This window comes from Apteryx mantelli, chromosome 1, assembly GCF_036417845.1.
Source record: "Apteryx mantelli isolate bAptMan1 chromosome 1, bAptMan1.hap1, whole genome shotgun sequence".
Taxonomy (NCBI): Eukaryota; Metazoa; Chordata; class Aves; order Apterygiformes; family Apterygidae; genus Apteryx; species Apteryx mantelli.
The window spans coordinates 220,677,484-220,690,009 of NC_089978.1; the positions used below are offsets into that span (position 1 = coordinate 220,677,484).

At 46.5% G+C, this 12,526-nt stretch overlaps 1 protein-coding gene across 1 annotated transcript in view; it reads left to right on the forward strand.

Annotated features, from left to right (window-relative positions):
• LOC106488103 (collagen alpha-1(VII) chain-like) overlaps positions 1-12,526 on the forward strand; it is a 141,256-nt gene that overhangs the window by 57,961 nt on the left and 70,769 nt on the right. Inside the window, exons 38-47 of the mRNA XM_067317553.1 lie at positions 1,853-1,888; positions 3,470-3,505; positions 3,993-4,028; positions 5,132-5,164; positions 6,658-6,729; positions 8,132-8,191; positions 8,911-8,946; positions 10,200-10,280; positions 11,215-11,250; positions 12,262-12,306. Of these exons, the coding sequence (XP_067173654.1) occupies positions 1,853-1,888; positions 3,470-3,505; positions 3,993-4,028; positions 5,132-5,164; positions 6,658-6,729; positions 8,132-8,191; positions 8,911-8,946; positions 10,200-10,280; positions 11,215-11,250; positions 12,262-12,306 (471 nt within the window). The remainder of the gene's footprint in view (positions 1-1,852; positions 1,889-3,469; positions 3,506-3,992; positions 4,029-5,131; positions 5,165-6,657; positions 6,730-8,131; positions 8,192-8,910; positions 8,947-10,199; positions 10,281-11,214; positions 11,251-12,261; positions 12,307-12,526) is intronic.

The window sequence follows — 12,526 nt, forward strand, 5'->3', positions numbered from 1 at the left end:
ACTGTTACTGTCTTCCAGCTCTCACTGTTCACAAAGAAGTGGGAATTCAGCATCAGGGCTTTCCCATGTAGCGAAATACCTGGAAAACTGCTGGTGTGGGAGGAATAAGCTGATCTTGGCATGTATGCAGACAATTGCCGCAGGCAAAAGGAGACTTTCCACCTCAGCCTTGCGCCAGCAGAAATGTTTCTAAATGCAGTTTGGAGTAGATATTTGCCTCCTCCTGAAGCACCTGGCTTCAGCTAGTGTTGTAAGCTTGGCACCAAAGCAAGATGGCTCATTCTGCAGTTCGGCACACCAATTTTTCAGGGCCCCTGTTCAGGAAGTCTGAATTTCCCCTAATGCCCTCCGCCCAGTCCACGCTGTGTGCATGGCCCCTCAAGGCCTGGGAGCCAAGCGAAGGTAGTGCCTGGCACTGATTTAGGGGATACATGAGCCATCTCAGCACGGTCCTGGGTTTGGCTTTGAGAGGAGCAACAGCTTAGGACTGGGTTGTATGGCTCTCTGCACGCCCCTTCTCCAGATAACTCAGGATATACTCTCTGAATTACCATTGAAGGCCAAATGTATCTGGATAAGTTTGATTTATTCCAGTTCTGCTAATCTTAAAAAGTATCTATATTGACCCAAAAATAAACTATTTTCATACTTCCAGGAGAGGTAGAAAATGACAGAAAAAGGAATATCCAAGGAAACATTTCATTCAGCCTGAAACAAAATGTTTTGCTTCCCTTTGCAGTGGTACTGTTTTATTTCACAAAAGAGAACAGGATTTCAAATCCGTAAGGTCTTTGCCAGTAATAACAGCCAATTTGCTGCTAATGTCTTGCTCCTTGCAAGAGCAAAGACCTCCCTGAGGTGTCCAGTCCTGGTTCAGTGCACATGAATGTGGGTTTGTGGTATTTCACGGACTCTTTTTGAGAAAGACTGAAGCCTGGCAGGCTGCTCACTGTCGAGGTAGGTGCTGATGTTGGTAAGGAACGCTTTCCGAGATGACTTCACAGGATGCATGAGGCGATCACAGCTGCTCTCTCTCATTTAGGGTGAGCCAGGACCACCCAGGGAAGGAGGACCAATTGACCCAAGAGTATGGCTCTAACTGAATCAAATCAGGAGGACCTAAAAAAATAATAACCAAAAAAACCTGTAAATATAGACACAGGCACATGCACACAGAGTAATTGGGTTCTGGACCTGTATCTCACCTTGTTCCTCTTGGTTATGTTCAACCTCTGAGCTTAGCCAGGACCCAGCCCTCACCCCCTGACCTGTGCATTATCTATGCCGTAAACTCTTAAGCCTTTTCCAAAAGACTGTCCCATCTTGACATCTCAAGCTTCCTCAAAAGGAACATTCTGATCAAGCTCAGGACAGTCCATATGTGTATGTAGATGTATGTATGTGTACATATATACACACACACACTTATAGATGTGCATGCACCTATATATAAAAATATATACATAAATATGTAAATAAAATTATGTATATTACAGATTAAATAATTACAAAATAATTATATAATATGTAACTACATATTGTAAGATACATGTGTTTTCATATTGTATATTATATATGAAATATATAATAATATGTTTATACAAAATATTCTAATGTATTATAGATACTCTATAGAGATATATACGTTAATATGTATTATACAGCATACAGATGCATGCACTATAAATATACTATATACTAAATACTATATATAATACGTGCATAACTATCTGCTTATTTATTTATTTGCTTTCCTCCTTCCCTCGTACTCTCCCATGAAGGGACCCTTCTTGTGCAGAGTGTGGGGCATGCCTGCCTTCAGGTCTTAATTAAAGCATCTTCTGTTTTCCAGGGTAACAAAGGGCAAGCTGGTGTTAAAGGGGAAAAGGTGAGAACGGCCAGCACGGGAGCGCAGAGCAGGAGAGAAGGTGGGCCTGGCTCTGCTCCTCAGGCGCGAGGGCAGAGCAGTTAAGGTGTCTGGCTGGAGAGCAAGAGGGATGGAGTTTGAGTCCCCCCCCGAGCTCATGCCAAAGGCTTCCCCAGTCTGAGCAGGTCTAAACGGGTCACGTTGTTACAGAGTCCCCGGCAGCTGCACCCCATGAAACCACAGCGTTCAAGAACTCACTTTTGCTAAAGGAGCTTCTGTGCATGGGGTAGACCTTTGGTTGACAGTAAATCCCCTGAACAGTCTACGACTAGCAAACGTGACAGGACAAACAAACCTTGAATACGCTTTGCCAGGCGATACTGTGCACTGGTTGCTTTTATTGAGCTGTACGTCAAGTTTGCTGGTTTTATGGCTCCCCCAGCTGCACTTCCTTCTGCACATCCATTTGATTATAACCTCAAAGATCAAAAGAGACTGTGGCATTTTTTTCCTAAAAATAATAATGGTGGTGAAAAATGGGAATTAGGCTGTCTGTCTTCCTTAAGTCAGAGTGTCTCTCAGGAACATGGCATGGGATGGGTACATGGGCTGTATCCTGATCCCCCTGCTCAGCTGGCCAGGTTCAAGAGAGTGACGCACACTGCCTGCTGCCCAGGATATCAGATCCTATCTGATATTGCTCTTATACTATTTGATAGGAAAGGAGTATGGGCCCTAAGTATGGAGTGTGGACCCTAAGCCAAGCACTCCCAGCAGCTAGTTTGGATACTCTGCCTACCTCAAAGTTGGTGGTGGAAGGATGTCCAGGGTCTGGCACTGTTGGATCAGTCCTTGTTACCTTGAATTTATGTGTTCTAATAGGTACCTTGGGCCCTGTAAGCATGCTAGGTATGTGTGTTTGCAGCTCCCAGCTCTGGGGAGAGTCCAGGTGCTAGACTAAATGAAGCACTGACCTGATCTGGTAGCTCCCATGCATCTCCTAGCTGTCTCCGCATCTTCTCTTGCTTGCAAGGGGAGCAAGGAGAGGGGAGTTGAAGGGGCTTCAAGGTGTTACTGCAAGTTATTTTGCAAGCGGCCTGCAGAGTTCCCCTGCACGTGGTGGAAGGAGCCATCGAGTCCCCACTCTGGGTAGGAGAACAGCAAGGCATGTTGCCACATACTGCTTGGCTGTTGCCAGAAGACACAAGGAAACTTGTAGGCTCAGCCCGAGGGTCCACCACTGCCAGAGGGGTTGGACTTCACTCTCATCAATGTGCTTTTGCATCCTCTCTGGCCTGTCTCTCATAGCTTAGCCTGAGATGAGGGCTTCCCACTCTGCACTTAGTCTCCTGGCAGATGGCAGCCAGGCTACAGAGACGTGCTAGAGATCTCTATCTAGACACGGGGACTTCTGTCTCTCACCCAAGACCACTCATAGTAGGCTCACAGGGCTGTCTCACAGTCAGCAAAAAATTGGGCTGAAGAGTTTCCTTTCTCCTTACCTCTAGCTGGGAGCCTTTCATTACAGCAGGGACATAGCACAGACGAAAAGTGCTGGATCTGTTTTCAGTCTTGTAGAAATTCTCTTTTGGTGTCTTACAGGGACTCCCAGGACCTCCAGGGCAGAAGGGAGACCAAGTAAGTCAAACAGTAAGAGAACAATGTGTGCCACCAGTTTGGGTGCAAGTGTCCCGACAGGGCAGAATCAGAGCCTCTGTGTGACCACTGGGTTTTACCTCTGCGCTTCCCCGGCTTGTGCCGTGCGCAGTTCCCGCAAGCACAGCTGAGTATGTTTGTGGGGGGTTTTGCAGAGAAGAAGCCAGCAGGGAGTCGCATGAGATTTCCTCCTTCACCACGAAACAACAAGCAGTTAGTTTGCAAGTCCCATCAATCAAACTGGAAAGGGGGAATCTGCAAGTTTTATTCTCCCAGATGGTTTCAGATGATCTCAGTCAAACAAGACAAAGCAATACTTTTACCCCAACTGCTCAGCATCTCCTGTCTGTTTCGCTCTTGTGCTTCCGAGTTGAGTTTTCAGCTGGTTTAGGGAATGGATGGAGAAGAGCAAAGAGCTGAAATTTATCGTTGCCCCGGATTGTTCATTTTATTTCCTCTTGTCTTGCAGGGGAACCCAGGATTTCCAGGTGCTCCAGCGATGGGGGTAATTATGAGCAGATTACAGCCCTTCTGTCACCCTCCCCATACAGAGAGTAGGGGACAGCAAGGTACACTTAGCTTGTGCTATAACCATGCAGCATTACAGTACTAGTAGGCCAAGGACCAAGAGAGATGTGTCCTACTGAACTGCAGGGATGTGTCCTATTGAACTAAGGGACCTTTACCCTGACCCTCCAACCATGTCCTCTGTTCCCTTGCTCCACTTGATGTATTCCCAGCCCTGCACCGCAGTTTCTCACTGGATCCTCAAAGGAGCTTCACTGCTGTGCAGGAAACACGAGGCTAAAGCCTTCCCCTCACTGAAGCCCTATGGTCCTCTATACTCCAGGCCTGATCCCCTGCTTGGGCTCCCCATTCATAATGGGGCTGCTCTGGTCCCTGCTGAAGAGTCACTGCTGGTAAGATTTATTTGCCCCATTCTCATCTGTAAACAGGGCACCTACAGTCCCCTCTTCTTGGCTGTCAAAATGATAGAACAGCTTTAGGGAGGAACCTCAGAGGTGGCCACCTCTGCGTGCACCACATCTGCTGCAAGGGCAGTGGGAGCAGTTGGAGGCTGCGTTAAGTGCTGAGACCCACCACCACTAAAGATCACTGTGTCCTGGGGGGTGCTTGAATGAGCAGGGGCATCCCAGGTTTCTTTCCTAGGAACAGTGGCAGATTTGTGTTGGAAACATAAGGTAGGAACACAGCTCTGTTGTCCCTAAATCCAGCTCAGGGCTGCTCTGCAGAGTGCTAGTGCACTCATTAAGACTTGTTGCTGTCAGGAGTTCAGTCCTTGGTTTGTGATAGGCAAGGCCAGAGCAGCCATCTGCCAATTGCCCCTTGCATGGAAGTGATCTTCCAGCCCCATCCCTGGAGCAAACACCTATTGAAATTGGTGGGATTTCACAGACTCCGCTGGGTTTATGGTTTGTCTTGTAGCTCTTTCTGGCATTTTATGATCCAGTGCGGGTGATGGGTTTCCTATTCCATAACAAGGTTGAGATTATCTTCCTTTAGAACAAGGTGATATGAATCCTCCTTTGGAAGGGAGATCATTTTCCCAAATAAGAGAGCACTTCTGTGATTTCTTTTTATCCTCAGGTTTTGGGACCTCCAGGCAAAAAAGGTGTCAGGGTAAGTCCATTAATTAGCACTGCTTGAAACTTAAATGAGATCTTTGCAGAAGTCAGGGCTGGACAATGTTTCACCACCTGAGTCATATAACCCTAATGACAGATTGAAGGGAAGACAGATTGGAAAAGCAGCAATAATCCTGCCCTGCTGGTATTTATTTTGCTTTTATTAACAGGAAAATTGCACACACACACGTCACCACTTCTCCCCATTCCCAAATGTTAAAGTAAACACAAGATAGATGCATATTTTGTTCCTGTCCTTCTCTTTCTAATCCCAGTCAATAGAGAAATTTGGGGTTTCCAGATGCTAGTTTTAGAAGCTAGAGATAACTGAAGCATAGATCCAGCCCACTCATAGAAGCAATTTTCAAGCCAAGTGAGGAATTGACTTAAAGTCAAACAATACCTGAGGTTGGAAGGGACTTCTGGTGTCAAACTCTCTGCTCAAAACTGGGCCAACTTCAAAGCTGAATCAGGTTGTTCAGGGCTTTGTGCAGTCGCCTTATGAGTAACTCCATGGATGGAGATTTCCCCACTTCCCTGGGCCCCTGCCACAACATCTGACTCACTTTGCTAGAGGAAATTGAGTTTTCTTAGATCAGGGATATCTCTGAGACAGAGCTGTTCCCTGGCTACGCTGTTCGTATTGAACATCTTTATAGCATGATTGATGCAGTTCACTTGTGGTGCTACCTGGCCTAGAATATCTTAATTTTTTATTCTTGATAACTCATTGCTAGACTGCAGAGGAATAAAAGATTTCCCTTTTCCTAAAAAGAAATACTTACCACAAGTGTAATTCCCTTAGCTTTTTGACTTCTGCTCTTTTAACTATTGGCATTCAGGAATACCCCACAGTGCTTCATACCTCCCCCACTCCTTAGAAACAATGACTTACATCCTTTTCTCTGGGCTCGGATATTTGCAGTTCATTTACTCCTGTAATTTTCTACAGTCACTCCTAACCAGACGAGGGTCCACTCGTGACTTGCACCTTCCCTCATGCAACTTACCAGCACGGCCAGTGCCTTCAACCGTTCTGTCCTGGGGAACAGTGGGAATGGGGCTGGGGTGAGCAGACTCCTGTGAGAGCCACCTCCCTTTATTGGTCTGATTCTCCAGACTGCTTAATATCGATTATCAGAAACTTGTCTCTTCTTTTAGGCTGGCTGCATTTAAGTAGTGGCCTGGGACCTGAATTTCATCATGCTTGCGCTTCTGTAAATACGCACACAGCACTTTACAGTAGTGTATACCAGTTCCATAGCTGGAAAGGGTGTAACTACTATGATGGATTTTATGTGGCAGAAGCCCAGGTATTGCAGAGAAAAGTTTCATTATAAATTTCAGGATGGATGGATGGGGCAATTTCTCAAGGGAACAGTTTTCAGAATGGATTGAAAATGCAAAATGCAGATCTAGAGAGCTACATGAACAGGGCTTGGCCTTTCTGCGTGTTATTATTGGCTTTGGGGATGTCTTTATTCACAGGGAGAGACTGGACCAACTGGGGCCCAGGGACCACAAGGAAACAAAGGAATACAAGGAGACAAAGGAGAGAAGGTAATGCACTTGCTTTTCTCAGCACATCCTTTATGGGTAGAAGGTTATTTTTGTTCATATCCACCAAGGAAGCTCTGAGGTAGACTGAATTCATTCCTAAGCCATGTTATCAAGGAGCATCCACATGCAGTAACCCAAGTGGAGACTTGTGGTCACATGGAGAAGTCAAAGGCTTCTTGAAGGGAAGTCAGTGAGAGGTGCTGAGGTGCTAATGCTCATCTTACCCGACTATCTGTGGATGACAAAAATGCCTAGGATCTGCTCTTTGCTTTTCTTCTAGCTTTAGACATGGAGATTTATGTCTTGAGCTTTGAAGCTACTCTGGGAAGACACTATATCCCCCCATGCATCTTGCTCAGTACAAAACACACCGTTGGCAACTAACTCACATCAGTTATACCATGGATGGGAAGCAGGCTAGCTGTTGAAGGTCTGCAAAGTGGTGGTGGGGTGGAGATCACTAGCGAGGCAGTAACCAAGAGCATGGCATATGACAGGCTTCCAGAGTGAGTTAACAAGTGGAGCAGGGTCATGCCACCGCAGCTTGTGCAAGGCAATGGAAGAATTGCTTCCAAAATCTGCAAGCGCCCTTGTAGGCTCAGAGCAAAAAACAACCAAGAAAAGTCTGGTAGAGCTGCTGCAGTGCAGTTGTGTGGTCACACAATCACTCCCCCTCACAGGGCTGGCAGATGATGTTTTGCCAGGTCCCACTAATGGGGGAATACGGGCCCCTTGGTTCCTCCCTCTGATCTGTCCTCTCACTCTGTGATCTTTGGGATGAGGCAAATCTAGCCACTTGCTGGGTTTGCCAGATAGTGTTCAAGTGAAAGTTGGCTCTCCACAAGAAGACTCTTTCATGGATTGTGGCCCAAAAGAGCAAAGACCCTTCCTGTTAGCCTCTGGTCCCTCTCATATCCTCAATGCTGGATGCCAAACCCAGAATTACCTGTTCCTGAAGGCTGCTGACAAATCTGGTGGGAAAAACTCTCTCAGATGAAGGTGTGGCCAGGTTGGTGTTAGACAGCAGCTCTCTTGGGTGCTGCTCTTGGGAGGGAGCCGGAAACCAGATGGGGGCAAATATCCCCAGAGCTCCCATCCCAGGGGCTGCCATCTTGCTGTTGATGTGGGTGTTGAGCTGAGCAGACTGCGGTAGCAGCTGTAAGAAGAGGGCTGCCAGGAGGGAAAGGGGCTGACAGGGCATCTCTGAGAGGTGGTAAGGAGTGTGGTTAGAAGGGGAGAAGGACATGGGGAAATGGGGTTTGTGGAGGCCATAAGAACCACCTGGCAGATGGCAGCAACATGGGGTTTAGCTCTAGCTTTATCTCTGTCATACTTAGGAGTGCAGAGAGGAAAAGATCCCCAGGTGTTACACTGAGACATGCATTGTCATTGATTTTCCCAGGGAAGTCCAGGTTTCGGCATTCCTGGGCAACCTGGGCTGAAGGGAGACCCAGGTGACAGGGTGAGTGTGGCAACATGCTGGGTATGGAAAGGGGAGAGCAAAGGAGGCAAATCGGGAGGCTCAGAGCCAAAATCTGTCTAAGGGCTAAGAAGGGACTACTCCGTAATGCAGAGAGCGGATCCCTTGTGAATCTGGAAGAAAGCACAGCAGGTCAAAGCTCAACTGGTAATTCTGTGAACAGCAGAGCCAAGGAAGCCCCATTTCCAATGGTTTTGTGGCTTGAAGGTGAACTGGACCTTTACCTTCTTGACTTTAGTTTCTAAGAAGGTGCAAGCTTCTGGTGGCTCTCATGTGAGTTCACTGATGTCTAATAAGAGTTGAGCTAATGTTTGGTGTTCCTTTCTGTGCAAATACTAATAGTGTCTTTCACTTTAATCCAGAAAAATCTTGCACAACATGACATCTTTGAGATCCCCACCCCTCTGTCAAACTTAATCATCAAACTATTAGTGATTTCAAAAATGGGGAGGCCAAGGGGGAGACAGATGCATCTAGACAGTATACGCTTACGGTAGCCCTTCTTCTCTTAGGACACCATATGTTTTCCCCTTCTCTGCACCATACTACAGTGTTTTGGTTTCTAATACACGCAACCAAAGAGCAGCTTTGCAGCACTGAGTCTGATGTTTACACCCTTTAGATAGGACAGAGAACCCTCAGCTGAAATGATTCTACCTGTATTGTTCTTGCCATGCGACTAATGGTCTGTATTTCTGCAGGGAAACGTAGGTTTGTCTGGCAAACCTGGTCAAAAGGTGAGCATATGCAGTGATTGCAGTGTGCAAAGCAATGTCACAACTGATGTTTGTGTCACCCCAAGTCAACGAGTGTTTTGCAGTGTAAAAGAGAGTTTTCTTTGCCATAAGCCTAGTGTTAAAATACAGGGAAAGTTCAAAAGCTGAAACGTCTGAAGGGATTCTGCTTTGCTGGAGTCTCTGTGTGATGCACAGTGTCCTGCACACAGTCAGACCAAAAGCTAAAGCTGCCTCTTCACTTTGTGCTTTTGTTTAACTCTGAGGAGTCAGTAGAGACTATTTAGGCTTGAACTGTCAGGCTGGTGCACAGAAGCCTAGAGAGTGCCTGTTCCCACCTCAATCATTGTGAGGTATAGAAAATGAAAAGACGCAAGAAAAGATGCCTTAGAAAATTTTGCAAACTCTGGCTTCTAGGATTCCTCCTAGCAAATGTTTCTGAAGTGGTCAAAGAGAGACATGGAAAACATCCTCAATGTGTTGTTCATTCAAAGACTCTGCCTCACTGCATACATTTCTCAAGCAGTGCTGCTCCCCAGACTTGGCTGAAGGGGCACATGGATTTGGGAAATGTTACAGCCATAAAATGTGGCCCAGTGAACTGAATATTTAGTCTAGGTCTGCTTCATGGGCAAGAAGGGATTAGATGTGAAAAGAGAGAAATGGGAATGCATCCAAGACAGAAGGCAGTAAGAGGTATTTTGGGTTGGGAGACAGCATGGTGTGGTGGCTGAGTGATGAGGAAGGTCTCTTGTACAAACTCCAAGCAAAGAAGATGTGTAGGTACCTGTCTGTTAGAGCTCAAATGATTTAACCCAGGAATAGGACCTGAACCATGAAGTGGGAACTGAGCCTGTCAACACTGACTTCTTGAGACCCGACCCATGCACAGGGTCTCCACTAAGAGGCCATCTCACTTGAGCTGCAAAGCTCCCTGGAGGCAGAGACTCTCACAACAGTGTGCCCTGCAGTGCCACTAAGGCTCTTCATGGAGTCGGGACAGACTACATTTGAATGAAGCTAGATGCTTTTCAACCTAGTCCACCAAGCAGATACCCTGAGCACAGCTCTGCCTCACACAGGGTAGATGCTCTGAGCCCAAGGTACAGCCAGGACTGTGGAAGCAATGACATGGCCATGTGGCCTGACATGCTGTCTGAATCTGTCCCTTCATTGAGGACATACTGCATGTAGTCTAAAATATGGGGGCTGTGAAATACAGAAGAAGAAAGTAAATATTGTCTTGGTTTTTTTAGGGGGAAATAGGTCTGAAGGGAGAGAAAGGCAAACGAGGATTACCTGGGAAACCAGGCGAGACTGGACTAAGAGGTAAAGATGTAAGTAGAAACTAAGAATCCAGTAAGATGGCCATGCTGAACCACAGCAGCACTGTGTACCCAGCTAACGACCCTAGGTTATGCCCCTGCAATAGCGACTAGGAACAAGTGTCAAGATGGGACTGGTCAAAAACATGCATCTTACGCAGGCCTGGTTGGGGAAGGGTCAGGTTGCAGAATGACAGTGGTCAGCAACACAGGTCCTGACAAACTATCCCTAACGAGGCATGCTGGCTTGTTCATTTAAGGATCTACCTTCCCATTTGCTCTTTCTGTTCTTTTCTAGCAAATGAGAAGGTAGATCCATCGATGACTATAATTAGGGCATGCTTTAGGCCGTGTTTTGGTGCGGAGTCTCTTTACCCTTGGCCAGGGTGGAACAAATGTGTAGCACCATGGTGTTTGTGTTGCACTGGCTGGACGCAGAACTTCTCCTCATTGTTCGGCATCGTGCCTTTTTGTCATGGGGTCACATCTGTCTGACATGCAGGGAACTAACACACTTGTGCGGTCACACCAGCCCTGAAGGGCTTGCTCTTCTTTTTTTATTTTTATGGTTTGATGGTGCCCTATTAACCCTTCACAAGGACTTTGTAACTGGCTTCTTAACCACAGTCAGCAAAGACTTTTCATCATTTCAAAGGGCTGAGTTGTTGCTGTTGAACACCCAGGAGTTTATTCATTACTGTACTTACAATTAGATTTTCCTGAACATCAGGTGGAAAGGGATCACTAAGAGAAGGCTTAAAAAAAGAAACAGCTCTGATTCTGGTCCTGAGACACTTCTGCCTAATACCACTGACTGGAGTCAGCGGTGATTGAGGCTGGCACCCATCAGAATCAGGCCAAGAGCTTTTAACCTGAGTAGGAAATTAGGATAACAAAACTGGCAACAGGTGGAAATGTAATCTATCGCTTTTGCATTGTGTTCTAGGGAGAACCGGGGCAGAAAGGCACTTCTGGGACCAAGGTAATCAAATGGAGAGTCCATGCTTTCCACAGTCATATAGGTAGCAAACACACCATCCTCACTTGCAGCTGGAGCTCTGGTTACAACAGCATAGGAGAAGGGCTGAACCGGGTTAGACTGAAGGTCTTTCCAGGCCAATGCCTCACCTCCAACAGTGACCCACTTCCCTGGAAGTCCTGGGAACAATATAAGAGCGAGGCAAACATAGTGGTTCTGCTTTGGAATAGTCTTCCTGCATTCAGAGAGGTGTCAGGGACATCCTGTGTGAGAGGTGATGTCTTTTGAGTTTGATAGCTCTTGGTAGATTTTTCTTCTGAAAACTGTTTAGTCAGCCTACAAAAACTTTTCACAACCTCAAAATCCTGAGCAAGAAAGACATTGCGCAGGTTAGTTAAGCAGTGTGTGGCTTTGTTTCGAAGCTGACTCCAGCTCATTTTATTCCTTGTAGCCTTGTCCTTGAGTTAGAAAAGACCATGAAGAACCATATTCATCTTGCTCATGGCTTTTCTTTTCTTAATTTTGCCTTTGGTTTCACCTTCCAAAGCAAAAGACTGAAAAAGAAAGGCCAAGAAAGAACCAAGCCCTACTCTTCTTGGGAGATAGTTCTTTAAGCTCTGCAGAAGGGCGGCAGATACTGAAAACAGATTGCCACAGATCACACTGGGGTTCAGTGGAAACAACGTAGTCCCATTTCCCTCGTAAATATGAATACTTTCGTCAGCCTATACCTTCTGCCCCATTTACTTCAGCTCTGGGGCTGCTCTAAGCCAGCATCTCTAATTTAAGACATCTCAGGTGATTGTAAGCCTCCCTTCGTACTGACCTCCCAAGCATTAAGCTCTGCCAAAGAGGAGATTGTGCCTGCTTCAGAGCAACTGGAATAGTAAGTGAACTTGGTTCCCTCCCTTTAAACTGGCTCCTCCAGATGTAAGTGCAGTAGAATTAATATCATCAATGAACTTTCAACCTGACTGAAGCAGGCCTTTAAAAGCTTCTACTCCTCTCTTTTAGGGAGAAGCTGGTATCCCTGGAGAGCCAGGAGAGAGGGGAATCAGGGTAATAATTCTTCTCCATAGGTGTTATTAATTGTCTCACCATTCAGGCACTACTACGATTCCGTGCCTTCATTTTGCAGAGGATTTAAAAGGGGTGGAGTAACTTGCACGATGATTTTGGTGTCAGTCCAGGCCATGAGGGCAAGCATCTGCAGTGCAATGCCACCTTCCCCCACGGAGATTCCTGGCCTCGGACTCAGGAGACTCAGGAGGCTGGATAG